Source organism: Rhipicephalus sanguineus, chromosome 1 (genome assembly GCF_013339695.2).
Source record: "Rhipicephalus sanguineus isolate Rsan-2018 chromosome 1, BIME_Rsan_1.4, whole genome shotgun sequence".
Lineage (NCBI taxonomy): Eukaryota > Metazoa > Arthropoda > Arachnida > Ixodida > Ixodidae > Rhipicephalus > Rhipicephalus sanguineus.
The window spans coordinates 118,285,784-118,298,055 of NC_051176.1; the positions used below are offsets into that span (position 1 = coordinate 118,285,784).

The 12,272-nt window shown below is 41.8% G+C and overlaps 1 protein-coding gene across 4 annotated transcripts in view; it reads left to right on the forward strand.

Annotated features, from left to right (window-relative positions):
- Positions 1-12,272, forward strand: part of LOC119396674 (GRIP and coiled-coil domain-containing protein 2) — a 114,038-nt gene that overhangs the window by 56,925 nt on the left and 44,841 nt on the right. For all 4 annotated transcript variants that reach the window (XM_037663976.2, XM_037663999.2, XM_037663984.2 and 1 more), the window contains one exon: positions 10,972-11,151. In XM_037663976.2, coding sequence (XP_037519904.1) covers positions 10,972-11,151 — 180 coding nt within the window. The remainder of the gene's footprint in view (positions 1-10,971; positions 11,152-12,272) is intronic.

The following is a 12,272-nucleotide window of genomic DNA, read 5'->3' on the forward strand; positions in this document are numbered from 1 at the left end:
GCCCTAGAGCCAGTAGTAAACGCAACACCCTCTCACTCGTCTCGCAAGTGACTCAGTCGTCCATGTTGTCGATGTCACCGATGAGTCTAGTATTTGCTGGCTTTCTCTATTGACAAGAGAAAGGATGTTGCCGTTTATTTCTGGATGCCACTAAGCTCGCTCTCCATGACCCCAATGTCAAAGGAAGCTATTCTGGACTCCCTGGAAAAATGGATTAATTTCCAGGTGGAGGAATCGTATAGAAGATCATTTTACTGCAAATGAAAGTTTCTTCAGTAATTGCATTGCTGCAGCATGTTGCTAAGTAACCGCCCAATTTTAATTTTTTTTGGCTGCTTGCATTTACCAACCACACTACTATTAACTGTATAAAATTTTCTGGATCTTCTGTAAAAAAATGGAATTATAAGATTGCTCTTGAACAAACGTGTAGCGGTGACTGAAAATTGAGATGCCATGTTGGGTCTTGATCAATTCTTCAGACATACAGCAAAACCTTGTCAACGCGTATCTGCTGGGAACGTGCTATAACTCTCTGCTAAATGGTAGTATGCAGTAGCTCCCAAGCAACAATTTGCATTTCGCGATGCGTGTTGCCACTGCCCAAAAAGGAGTAAACGTGATGCCAGCCATTAATATTGCTTAAAGTACCCCCTACAAGGCTTTCCCTTACTTTTTACCGAAATGCAGAAAAATATTGCAGCACTTGCACAGGAATGTGTAATAATAACGTGCAGTGGCAATGGTGAAGAGCATTCCGAAACTATGACACGGAGCACATGTAGTGGCTGACACTGTGGCAGAGTAAATGGATGTCTCATCCAGCTTTCCTAGATTCATGTGTTTTTTTAGACTTCACGTTTTTCCTGCTAATGTGGTTTAGTGCTCGTCACGTTTACTCATAGTGCGTTTGTTGATGACTTATGTCTAGCAAATGCGTAATGAACAGTGGAATCTACCCCGGCAGCCTTGGAGACTATGTTAAAATGTAAATATGTACTGTCATTCACAGTTGCACGTATTTTCGATGTACTCAATATAATTAGTTACTTTTTACCTTCCCTTCGTAGTCGAGCAACTTTTTATTACACAATAAAATCTCATTCATTTGACACTCGTTAATTTGGAAAATCAGATAATTTGGACATGTTCTCTGGTCCCGTCCAACATATACATTGTTCAACGGCATCAAACGCTTATTAATTCGGTCATATTTGGCCACAACCCGGTTAATTCAGACGATCCTTAGAGCGCGTTAGCGGCCAGCCGAAACGGCCGTGGGCTTTCAGAAAGGCCGTAATGGTGCGTAATAAGGTACGGGTTCAGAGCACGTTTTAGCTTAAAGGGACACTAAAGCCAAATATTAAGTCCACGTTGATTGTTGAAATAGCGGTACAGAAACCTTGTAGTGCTACTTTTATGCCAAGGAAGTGCTTAGGTATTTTGAAATAAAATCACGTTTTAGTGGTCTGCATCGCGTTAGCGCACTTCAAATAACCCGCCTGAAAGTGGTATTTCGCATGTCACTGTTGCCGTGCCCAGCGTTGCCCAGAGGGCAAGCCTTTACTGCGCGTCGGCGTGCACTGGCGGCATGCACCATTCGGGCATTCGGCAACATCACATGCATGCGTCGAACTTTCTGTCAGAGTGACTTTCACGAGCGTACAAAACACACGGGGCAGTACGCAATACCAAAACTACCACTGAGACGCGACCGCATGAGCGAAGCAGGGCGCCGGGCGAAGCGCAGTTCGGCGAGAATGGAACTTTTGAACCACGTGCGCCGTTCCCCATGGCAACGCTAAAGAGGTTCTTTTTTCCATGAATCAAACAGAAACGAACAAGCAGCATTTTATTACGTCTCTTGATGCACGGAAGGTTCTTTTTTTATTGCAGCTAGTTTGCAGCTAGTGATTAATTGTATTCAGACTCTCCCACGTCATCGGGATCACTTCCAAAATGTCCCACTCGTGGCGCTCATCGTGTGATACATTTAGCTTAATTTCTCGGTAAGTAGGGCACTGCTGTTGATAATACTGCCGTTTTAGACGTCATATATTGAGCTTTCACTCTGACATAAATTGTTATTTGCCTTTAGTGTCCCTTTAAGACACGGGGTCTTGAGCCACGTTCACATTGTGAACGAAGTCGGAAATGACGAAAATTGCGGCTTTTGCACTGCTGTTATGCAAAATAATTACTGGATTTACATATTCCCAAGAAAATGAAAGTGCATTGATGAAATAGACATTTGTAATTTATTGATACTTCCGATAATTTGGCATTCAGTTAATTGGACAGTTTTTTGGTCCCGTGAAATCTGAATTAACGAATTTTTACTGTAATAAAAAATATCCTCAAGAATAAGAAAGTTATTAAACTTCTGCTTTTGGGCTTCACAAATATTGCACCGCTTTTTTTGGGCTTCTTTTGGGATGATTATCTGCTTGTTCGCTTGGCAGCATCTGGCAACTCTGCTACTGATTGAAAACGAGTGCCATTTCATTGAAATGCGGCACCTCTTACCGCGTGGAGCTGATTGTCCTACTAAGCTCATGCTGCTGCTGCCAAGGTGCTTGCTGCATGTACATGCATGTTTGCCATGGCAGTGCCTTGTACCTGCTCCGCTGCTGTCTGTGCATGGGTGCAGTGGGCTGCTTGAGCTGCCTTAAAGGTGTCCTGCAACACTTTTCCAAGTAACCATCGAATGGCTTGATTAAAGGGGTTTATTGCCTCATGAATCGACTGTCGCAAAAATTTTTAGAATTCATCAAGTACAAGCGGAGTTACAGGAATTTGTCGCACGCTTTATTTAAGCTCTTCATCTCTCCTTTTGTACAGCGAGCTTACTGAAAGCTAAGCAAGGAGGGGGGAGGGGTTTGGAGTAGGATGACAGCCTGCATGCACGACAGGTGTGTCATTGTACGTTTATCAGATCGAGTAGAGAGCAGTGTCATACCACTATCAGCAATTCCTGAGATTTTGATCGCCAGCCGTGGCTGCAGAATGGGTGCAGAAGTTTTGCTTACACAGAATGCCATTGTATATGGGATGTACAGGTCGGTCCACTGTTAAAGGGAACAATTGCGTTCAGGGCATGTCAGGATATCGCTCTCTTGCAACAGTACAGTGGCTTAGATTTACATAAGACTACTGGTGGTTGACAGTTCCGACTCCCTTTGACAGACCAGTACCTTGAACGAACAACGTTTCCACATCCACTTGGAATGAGGGGGCCAGCAATATGAAGGGGGCTCATTCGAGTGTTCCCTTTAACAGTGGACCGACCTGTACATTTATTTGAGCTTTCCATGCACTGCAAAGCCACTGTGGTGAGGACTTCGTTGCAGGGGTGGTGCCAGGATTTTTTTACCAGGGGGGCACCCATGACAAGGGAGTTCCTTCAGGGGGGCAGGGAATTTGGGCGCTGTGTTTTGAATATGTTTTCTCTTGGGGGGGGGGACAAAGGTGGGGCAGGCGGAAATCTTAGGGAGGCAGCTGCCCCCCCACCCCCCGCTTTGTTGGAGTGGCATCAAATTATAAATGCGATTACCAGCTCTTGGGTTCTACAATATTGCTTTTTTAATTATTAAAATTCATTTTATTTGTGCTGCCCTATTTCAACATTCCTTGTGGCATCTTCCCTTTAAAAGAAAGAATCAGTCAGCAATTGTACTTCACATAAAAGTTCAAATTTCAATATAATGCAGTTTCAGTGTGAAAAGTCACCAGTTTTACTGATATCATTGCATTGAGTTTTAACTTTAGTATGTTATGCTCAATGTATGCCAATATACTTACTAATTGAGGTTCGAGTGGTCATAACCTGGCGAGTTGGTTTCTCTTACAGTTTGTGTATGCTCATGTTGAAAGCTGCTACCATGCAGCATTGTTTGTATAAAACGCAGGCAAACTCCTTGATGATCTCATTAACTCAACCTTTTTTGCTTCCATATTTATTATACATTGCAATAACAGCAACAACAAAAATAAAAGATGCATGCAAAATGTTTGTTCTTGCTCCCAGGCTTTTGTTATAGGTGTTAAAACTTCGTTATTCTAGTACAAGCACCATCTAAAGTGTTACTAGTCTTTAAATTAAAGCTCAGTTTAAGATAGGAACAATGTGTCCAAATCAGTATTTTAGGCTGAAGGCCTGAAGAAGTGAGAATGTGGCAAGTGTCTTCTTGCCAAACACTGAAGTTGCATTGCCATATTCAATGAGTATGTTGCACAATACATAGTTAATTCCCTCCCCCCCCCCCCCAAAAAAAAAGAGGCAAAAGTTCAGGGGAAGATGGAAAGAGATGAAAAATTCGTGAACATGGGGTATCGCTGGAGCAGACGTTTCGACAAGCAAACTTGTCTTCTTCAGGGCTGCAACTGCTTTCTTTAGCGCGTGTATGTATATGCCTCGTACCCTCTCCTCCAACCCAAACAAAAAGGGGAGGAAAGGGCAACTGCGAAAATGGGGGTGGGGGAGGAAGGAAGGGCCAGCGTGCCAAATTGGGTGAGTCAAGAGGAAAGAGGAAAGCAGTCAGTGAAAAAAGAAGCGTGGGGTGGCGATGGGGTATTCGCATCGAAGGGTCGAAAGGGAGGTTGGTGTTTCACTAAATTATGGTGGTCAAAAGGAAGCATGGTTAGAAATTCCTAGAAGAATGACTGGTTTTTGTTGTGTCTATGTACCATATCAGATGAATTCAAGAGCCCCCTTTGAAACGTTTATACCTGTTGGCAGGAGTGTATTAAACTTATGAATAAGGTATGACTATATTTTCTGTCTTTCGGAGACCGGAACTTTGACTGCAGTATGTAAAGCTTGAGATCGTCGAAGTTGTGACCTGCTGCATTAAAATTCTGTGCCACTGCTTTCAGTAATTTCTTCGCCGTGTCCGTGTGATGCCCGTTTATTCTAATATTGACAGGCTGTCCTGTTTCACCAATGTACTGTTTGTGAGAATATGTACATTAGTCATGTAGGTAACATTTGAACTAGTGCAGGTAAAACTAGATTTTATATGGTGGACGTAATCACTTTTTGTGTTTTTAACTATAACATCATTTTGAAGATGTTTGCAAGTCACATCTTCAATGAGAACAAGGTATCATGTGGGCAGTAGAATGCGGGTTTACTTTTGCATGCACTAACATGTCCTTAAAGTTCCTATTACGGCAATGCACGACCCTCGGTACTTCGGGAAGCACTTTTCTAAGGCGCTCGTTGCTTGCTAATATTGGATAATACTTGCAGAGGATATTATTTGTTTGGGAGCGCATTTGAGTATTTGGTTATAAATGCTAGAAGCTGGTTGGGCTGTGTTGTAGGGGCTCTTCTAGTTAGGGTTGATTGTCTATCTAGTTTACATGCTTCATTGTAGACCTTGTTTAGAGCATCGTGTGGGCAATTTCTTTAAACTAATGTTTCCTTTAGGTTGTTCAAGTGGGGAACATAGTCACCGTTGTCACTACAGATCCTTCTTATACGCCTCGCCTACCCAACAAATATCCCCCTTGTTTAGAATAACAGAGAGCTGAGCTAGTTGGTAAGTGTTCATTGTAAAAAGACAGGGCGTGCAAACACGGACACAAGAAGGAAGTCAGGACACCACAAACGCCGTAACAAAAGGTCGACAGCACGTTGCCTAACTACCGATGGCTTAAGTTTGACCGTCCTAAAATTCTTTTCTATGGCTGTTAATGCTTTTTCTGAGAACACACTGTCCGGCATAATTACAAAATACCCTTCCTTATCTGAAATTACTGGCCTGAGTTTCTTCTCGACACAGTAATTAACCAAAGGCCGGATAGAATCAGAACATTTGAGATGCATATTAGAACCCTTGATGCTAGCAACGCAGTCTGACATGCAGTGGGAACACTCTTCCTCAGGAACAAGTCTAGTGATTGTACGCGGCAAACTTAAAACGTCTATTGGTTTCAGGTTCGGCTTAAAACAGTATTTAGGACCTAAGGCTAGGGTTTTGCAGTGACTATCATCTAAGGCAGCTCCTCCAAGGATTAGCAAGTTATTTTGCGGTGAAACAGTAGAAATAATCTTCCTCTTACATGGTTGAAGTTCTCGAAGTTTTACCCTCCATATGAATTCCGCATGCTGGTTAGCTACCCTCATCCAGTCGGCGTACATCTGCTTCTGGCGGCGATCGTCACGCGAAGTCGAGCAACGGACCTTGAGGCATTCCTGGTAAAATCTCACTTGACGCCATGATTCCGCGGTCAATATGGCACATATCCGCCTGGCATGTCCGGTAGATGGTTGCAGAAAGCCGCACAAAAGTTGAACTTCAACTGGGCAAACTCTATTCTTAGAAAACCATGAAAAAGTTCTAGCACGGACCAAGCAAATAGCAATTAAAGAAGCCAAAGAGGCAGGATTGTTCAGATAAGTAGGGGAACACAGAAAAGGGCTCAGAGTACTAGAAATGAAGCTTAGAATAACAGAGAGCTGAGCTAGTTGGTAAGTGTTCATTGTAAAAAGATAGGGCGTGCAAACACGGACACAAGAAGGAAGTCAGGACACCACAAACGCCGTAACAAAAGGTCGACAGCACGTTGCCTAACTACCGATGGCTTAAGTTTGACCGTCCTAAAATTCTTTTCTATGGCTGTTAATGCTTTTTCTGAGAACACACTGTCCGGCATAATTACAAAATACCCTTCCTTATCTGAAATTACTGGCCTGAGTTTCTTCTCGACACAGTAATTAACCAAAGGCCGGATAGAATCAGAACATTTGAGATGCATATTAGAACCCTTGATGCTAGCAACGCAGTCTGACATGCAGTGGGAACGCTCTTCCTCAGGAACAAGTCTAGTGATTGTACGCGGCAAACTTAAAACGTCTATTGGTTTCAGGTTCGGCTTAAAACAGTATTTAGGACCTAAGGCTAGGGTTTTGCAGTGACTATCATCTAAGGCAGCTCCTCCAAGGATTAGCAAGTTATTTTGCGGTGAAACAGTAGAAATAATCTTCCTCTTACATGGTTGAAGTTCTCGAAGTTTTACCCTCCATATGAATTCCGCATGCTGGTTAGCTACCCTCATCCAGTCGGCGTACATCTGCTTCTGGCGGCGATCGTCACGCGAAGTCGAGCAACGGACCTTGAGGCATTCCTGGTAAAATCTCACTTGACGCCATGATTCCGCGGTCAATATGGCACATATCTGCCTGGCATGTCCGGTAGATGGTTGCAGAAAGCCGCACAAAAGTTGAACTTCAACTGGGCAAACTCTATTCTTAGAAAACCATGAAAAAGTTCTAGCACGGACCAAGCTCCCCTACTTATCTGAACAATCCTGCCTCTTTGGCTTCTTTAATTGCTATTTGCTTGGTCCGTGCTAGAACTTTTTCATGGTTTTCTAAGAATAGAGTTTGCCCAGTTGAAGTTCAACTTTTGTGCGGCTTTCTGCAACCATCTACCGGACATGCCAGGCGGATATGTGCCATATTGACCGCGGAATCATGGCGTCAAGTGAGATTTTACCAGGAATGCCTCAAGGTCCGTTGCTCGACTTCGCGTGACGATCGCCGCCAGAAGCAGATGTACGCCGACTGGATGAGGGTAGCCAACCAGCATGCGGAATTCATATGGAGGGTAAAACTTCGAGAACTTCAACCATGTAAGAGGAAGATTATTTCTACTGTTTCACCGCAAAATAACTTGCTAATCCTTGGAGGAGCTGCCTTAGATGATAGTCACTGCAAAACCCTAGCCTTAGGTCCTAAATACTGTTTTAAGCCGAACCTGAAACCAATAGACGTTTTAAGTTTGCCGCGTACAATCACTAGACTTGTTCCTGAGGAAGAGCGTTCCCACTGCATGTCAGACTGCGTTGCTAACATCAAGGGTTCTAATATGCATCTCAAATGTTCTGATTCTATCCGGCCTTTGGTTAATTACTGTGTCGAGAAGAAACTCAGGCCAGTAATTTCAGATAAGGAAGGGTATTTTGTAATTATGCCGGACAGTGTGTTCTCAGAAAAAGCATTAACAGCCATAGAAAAGAATTTTAGGACGGTCAAACTTAAGCCATCGGTAGTTAGGCAACGTGCTGTCGACCTTTTGTTACGGCGTTTGTGGTGTCCTGACTTCCTTCTTGTGTCCGTGTTTGCACGCCCTGTCTTTTTACAATGATCCCCCTTGTTTGCAGCATCGCGGGTTATGACTAGTGTAATTTAGGTATTGTTGGCTATCTATTGGTTTCCTGTAAAGTGTTGTCTTTAATTTTCCTCTTTCAATAGATACTATCGTGTCTAGGAAGTTAATTTCATTGGAAGAATGATGCATGGTAAATTTAATACTAGGGTAAAGTACTAGCGTGGTCAATGAATGTGTTTAGTGCATTTATGCCATGTTCCCATATAATTATGTCGTCTATATAGCGGAGATGATTTCAAAAGCTCCAATGCTCCGATTCTAACTGTCCCATAAAAATGCTGGCATACGTTGGTGCAAAAGGGCTCCCATACTAGTACAAAAAATTTATAGGACGAATCAAATTCAAAATAATTAAGCGTGAGGACTGATTTTAGTAACGAGAGGTGAACTTCAGCATTATGTGTTTGCTTGCTTTCTATGAGTGACTGAGACCGCTTCAATCCCTTCAGTGGTAGGTATATTCGCATACAAGGAGCAGACATCTAATGTTACCCAGATGGCCTGATCCAAGAGTGTCTTTCGTGGAATCTATAATTCGAAGGAAAGGAGGTGTATCTTGAACAAAGGATGGAAGGGTAGATGGTATGTTAGATAAAAGCTGATTTAGAAAATTTGATAGCGGCTCAGTAGGTGTATTGTTGTTGGATACTATAGGGCTGTCTGGTATTAGCGTGATAAGTACTTCATCTATGGAAACTTTCTGAATCTTCGGAAGAAGGTAGAAGCAGCATGCTTGCTTGTTTTTAGGCATCAAAAAGAGTCCTCAGAATGTGTGATTAATTCCCCTACTAGAAAATCCCTTATCATATCTTGTATGTGCATATCTTATACCTCATGTTCATGAATTTTTCATCTCTGTGATACGTTGCTGTACTTTAGGTTGGGGGGTGGGGGTTATGGTAGGGTAAATAGAGCGAAAACGGAATATTTTTATTTCATTACTAAAAAATAATGCACACTGTGAGGAGCAAAACCATGCAGTGGTGAGTGCATAAGAACGCTCAAAGCCATTTAAAAATGGTGCTGAAAACTGCGTCTCCTGAGGGATGCAGGGGCTTGTTTACATGTTGTTTTCTATCATAATTTCGGTATGTAGGTATTTTTTTTACATTAAATATGGCTAGATAATTGTATTCTGCTTTTTTCATGAGTTGTGATTGCAAATTTTCCCAGGGGTTGTTTTTTTTTTCTCTCTCTGAGCACACTCTGCGTGTGTGTTCTTAAACAAAATAGAGTTTTTCTCAGCATAACTTTCTTGAAAAATTTTGAACGTAGATGTACCTTTTCTTCAAAACTATCTGACCGACTGCGCTCAAATTATCTGAGGTTATGCCGAAGTCCCTTCCATATAGTCTGAATCCTAAAACTTCGAAAAAATATCTCGGCTATAATTAAGGAAAAAACTATTGATTGGAAGGTCTGTCTTACTGTATGTGATAAACGAAGGTAATATTTTTTTTTTCTGGCGAGATAAATGTAGGAACCCATTCTTTTTGGTAGGGTCTAAAGCGAGTATTATGTGTCATTAGGGTGTAAAATTTTACGATCATGCTGTTTTTTGTTTCCGAAAAAAGGTGCATCACATTTTACACACCAGGCTAAAATTTGGTTCTCAAATAAAAAAAAAAGAAAGAAAGCTGAAGAGAAAAAGTTTTGCGATGTGAAGCCCAAAAGTGTTCTTAATCAACAGGCAAAATTCGCAGTAAATTGTGGAACAGTTGCTGAGATATAAGGCTAAAACAAAGATGACACATATGCCCTACCATACCCCCTTAAACTGATTAAGTATGTGTGTTTTAGTAGTATATGCAGCATAGACTAGCGGTGATGAGAGTGTTTTGAATATCTTGACCAACCCTGATGTGTTACAATCAATACTCTGTCACTCGGTGCTTTCCTTCACTGTCTCAGGTGCACTAGCACAAAGTTGCAGCTTTGGATACTTAAGCTCGATTATGCAAACAAGGAATGCTCTAGTAGTGAATTGTGTTGGTGACTTTTTCCTGCATGCTATACCTTCAGTATTCTAGTGTATTAAAAGCCACTGCAGGCAAAATAAATGCCGTATGCCAATGAGCACTGCATGTACAATCTTGCATTACCGATAATAAGGTTTATTTTAGTACTGGTATTAATACTGACACTAGTTGCTAAAGTGGCACCGAATGAAGGTGCAAATTTACAAAATGACTGTTTGTCATGACTCCTCCTTCCCATGTCACCAGGCTGCATGGCATGGACTAGAAGCTATGCACTCCACTAGTCACATTTGAGTTGGCTCTGAGAGTGCTTGCTAAAGTTTTTGTGTAACTAGGAATGAAAACCATTTGTTTTGTGCGTATGTGTGAGTTTGGCACTTTGTAGCGAAATTTCAAAGGGACTGTGAAGTCAGTTTATAACCATCCTTTAAACTGTGTTCATATGTAACGCTTCATTTTGAAAGGCATCGACTGTTACTGCAAGATGAGGCTTAATAAGCCTCATCAATGGAATCAAGTTTGACATTCATTTACTCGAGAAATGATTTTATTTTGTGAAATGAACGATAATGGTGTTTTGCGAGAGTAGCAGTCTAAATGGGTAAAGTGTTGCTTTTTAGTGACTAAATTTCTGCTAAAAAGAATAGTTTATGTGCATTTTCATGACTACCATTTGAGGAAGAATACTTAGCTACTGTTACCCTCTTTAAAAAAAGCTGAATTCTTGGACTGACTGTGCTTTGTATTTAGCATATTTCCTATTTTGTTGCCAACAATATTTATGCACTTTATGTGGTGATTGTACGCTGTTTCAGAAAAGTTATGCCACAGTATCGCAAGAGCTCTTGGTGCTAGATTCCACCTTACGCACAGATCGTGAGAGACATCGGCAAAACATCAGGACGCTGGAATCTGATATTGCTTCTCTCAGAGGGAAGTTGCAATCTGCAAACGAAGAACTGCAGAACTCTAAGGTGGAATTTGAAAAGTACAAGGTGAGTACAAAATGGATAGTTGTATTCTCTGTATTTTAGAAGGAAGCTTGCTAGAGAGCATGACACCAAAAAGTATAATATTATTCATCATACAGCATTTGCTCGAAAAGTGAATGTTATAAGCTAAATAAAAAGAGCACTATGCATGTTAAACTGCTGTCAGAAGTTCATTAGTATGTTAAATAGAGATCCCTGTAATGAAAGTTGCACTGATTCCCCTCCCGTGCCAAATGTGAGTCGTTGCACTATCCTGATAAAAACCGAGATTTTTTGTGCCAAACCACGGCGAGCAAATCTCAGAATTTTATGGCATCTACTAACGTCTGTTGCATTGCTAATGTGATGAAGCATGCACAGCCTTGTTAGTAGTCTGCCTTGCGTTTTCCTCGATTATCGCCTTGCCGCCTGAAATCTTAGTTTTGTAGCTGCGGGATGCTAAGAGTGGTTTGAGGTTGGGAAACGCACGGTATTTCTCAAATCCATAAGAGAGCACAGTCCAGCATCGATGGGTATGTATGGAATGAAATACAGTCGAATCTCATTATAATAAAATCTTGTTACAAGAGGCACTGTTACACTGTTACAAGAGACACATGGTTAGGATGACTTTTTTAGGTCACTAGTGCATATTCATCACTACAGTTAAACCTGGATATAATGAAATTTTTGAAAAATTTTGTTGAGAAGAGGTTTTCTTTATGGGCAGTTTCAGTGCAGAAGTTCGAAAAAGAAACGCTCAAATTAAACAAAGGGAGTGCTGAAGGCAGAGCTCACCCAAAACATTTATTTAGTGGCAAAAAACTTATTTTGCTCTGTTGCTTGTTATTGAGGGATGCCAACACTGAATGTTCGTAGGACATCTAGGAATACAACGCTGCTCCATCAGCCCGCAGCACGGTGCAAAACGTCAATGGCATCCAGCGCTTCCTTCGCGTGCTGGGTAGGCCTCCGACGATCCGTTGTGGTCATAGTCGCCTGAGACACTTTACACGAGCGCCTCATCTGATATCTCCTCGGTAGTGATGATGCAGTTGTCCACATAAAAAACAAAACAAAAAACATGAAACTGCACATTGTCCGGGGCTGCTCCATTCGTGCTCATTGAAACCACACACACACAC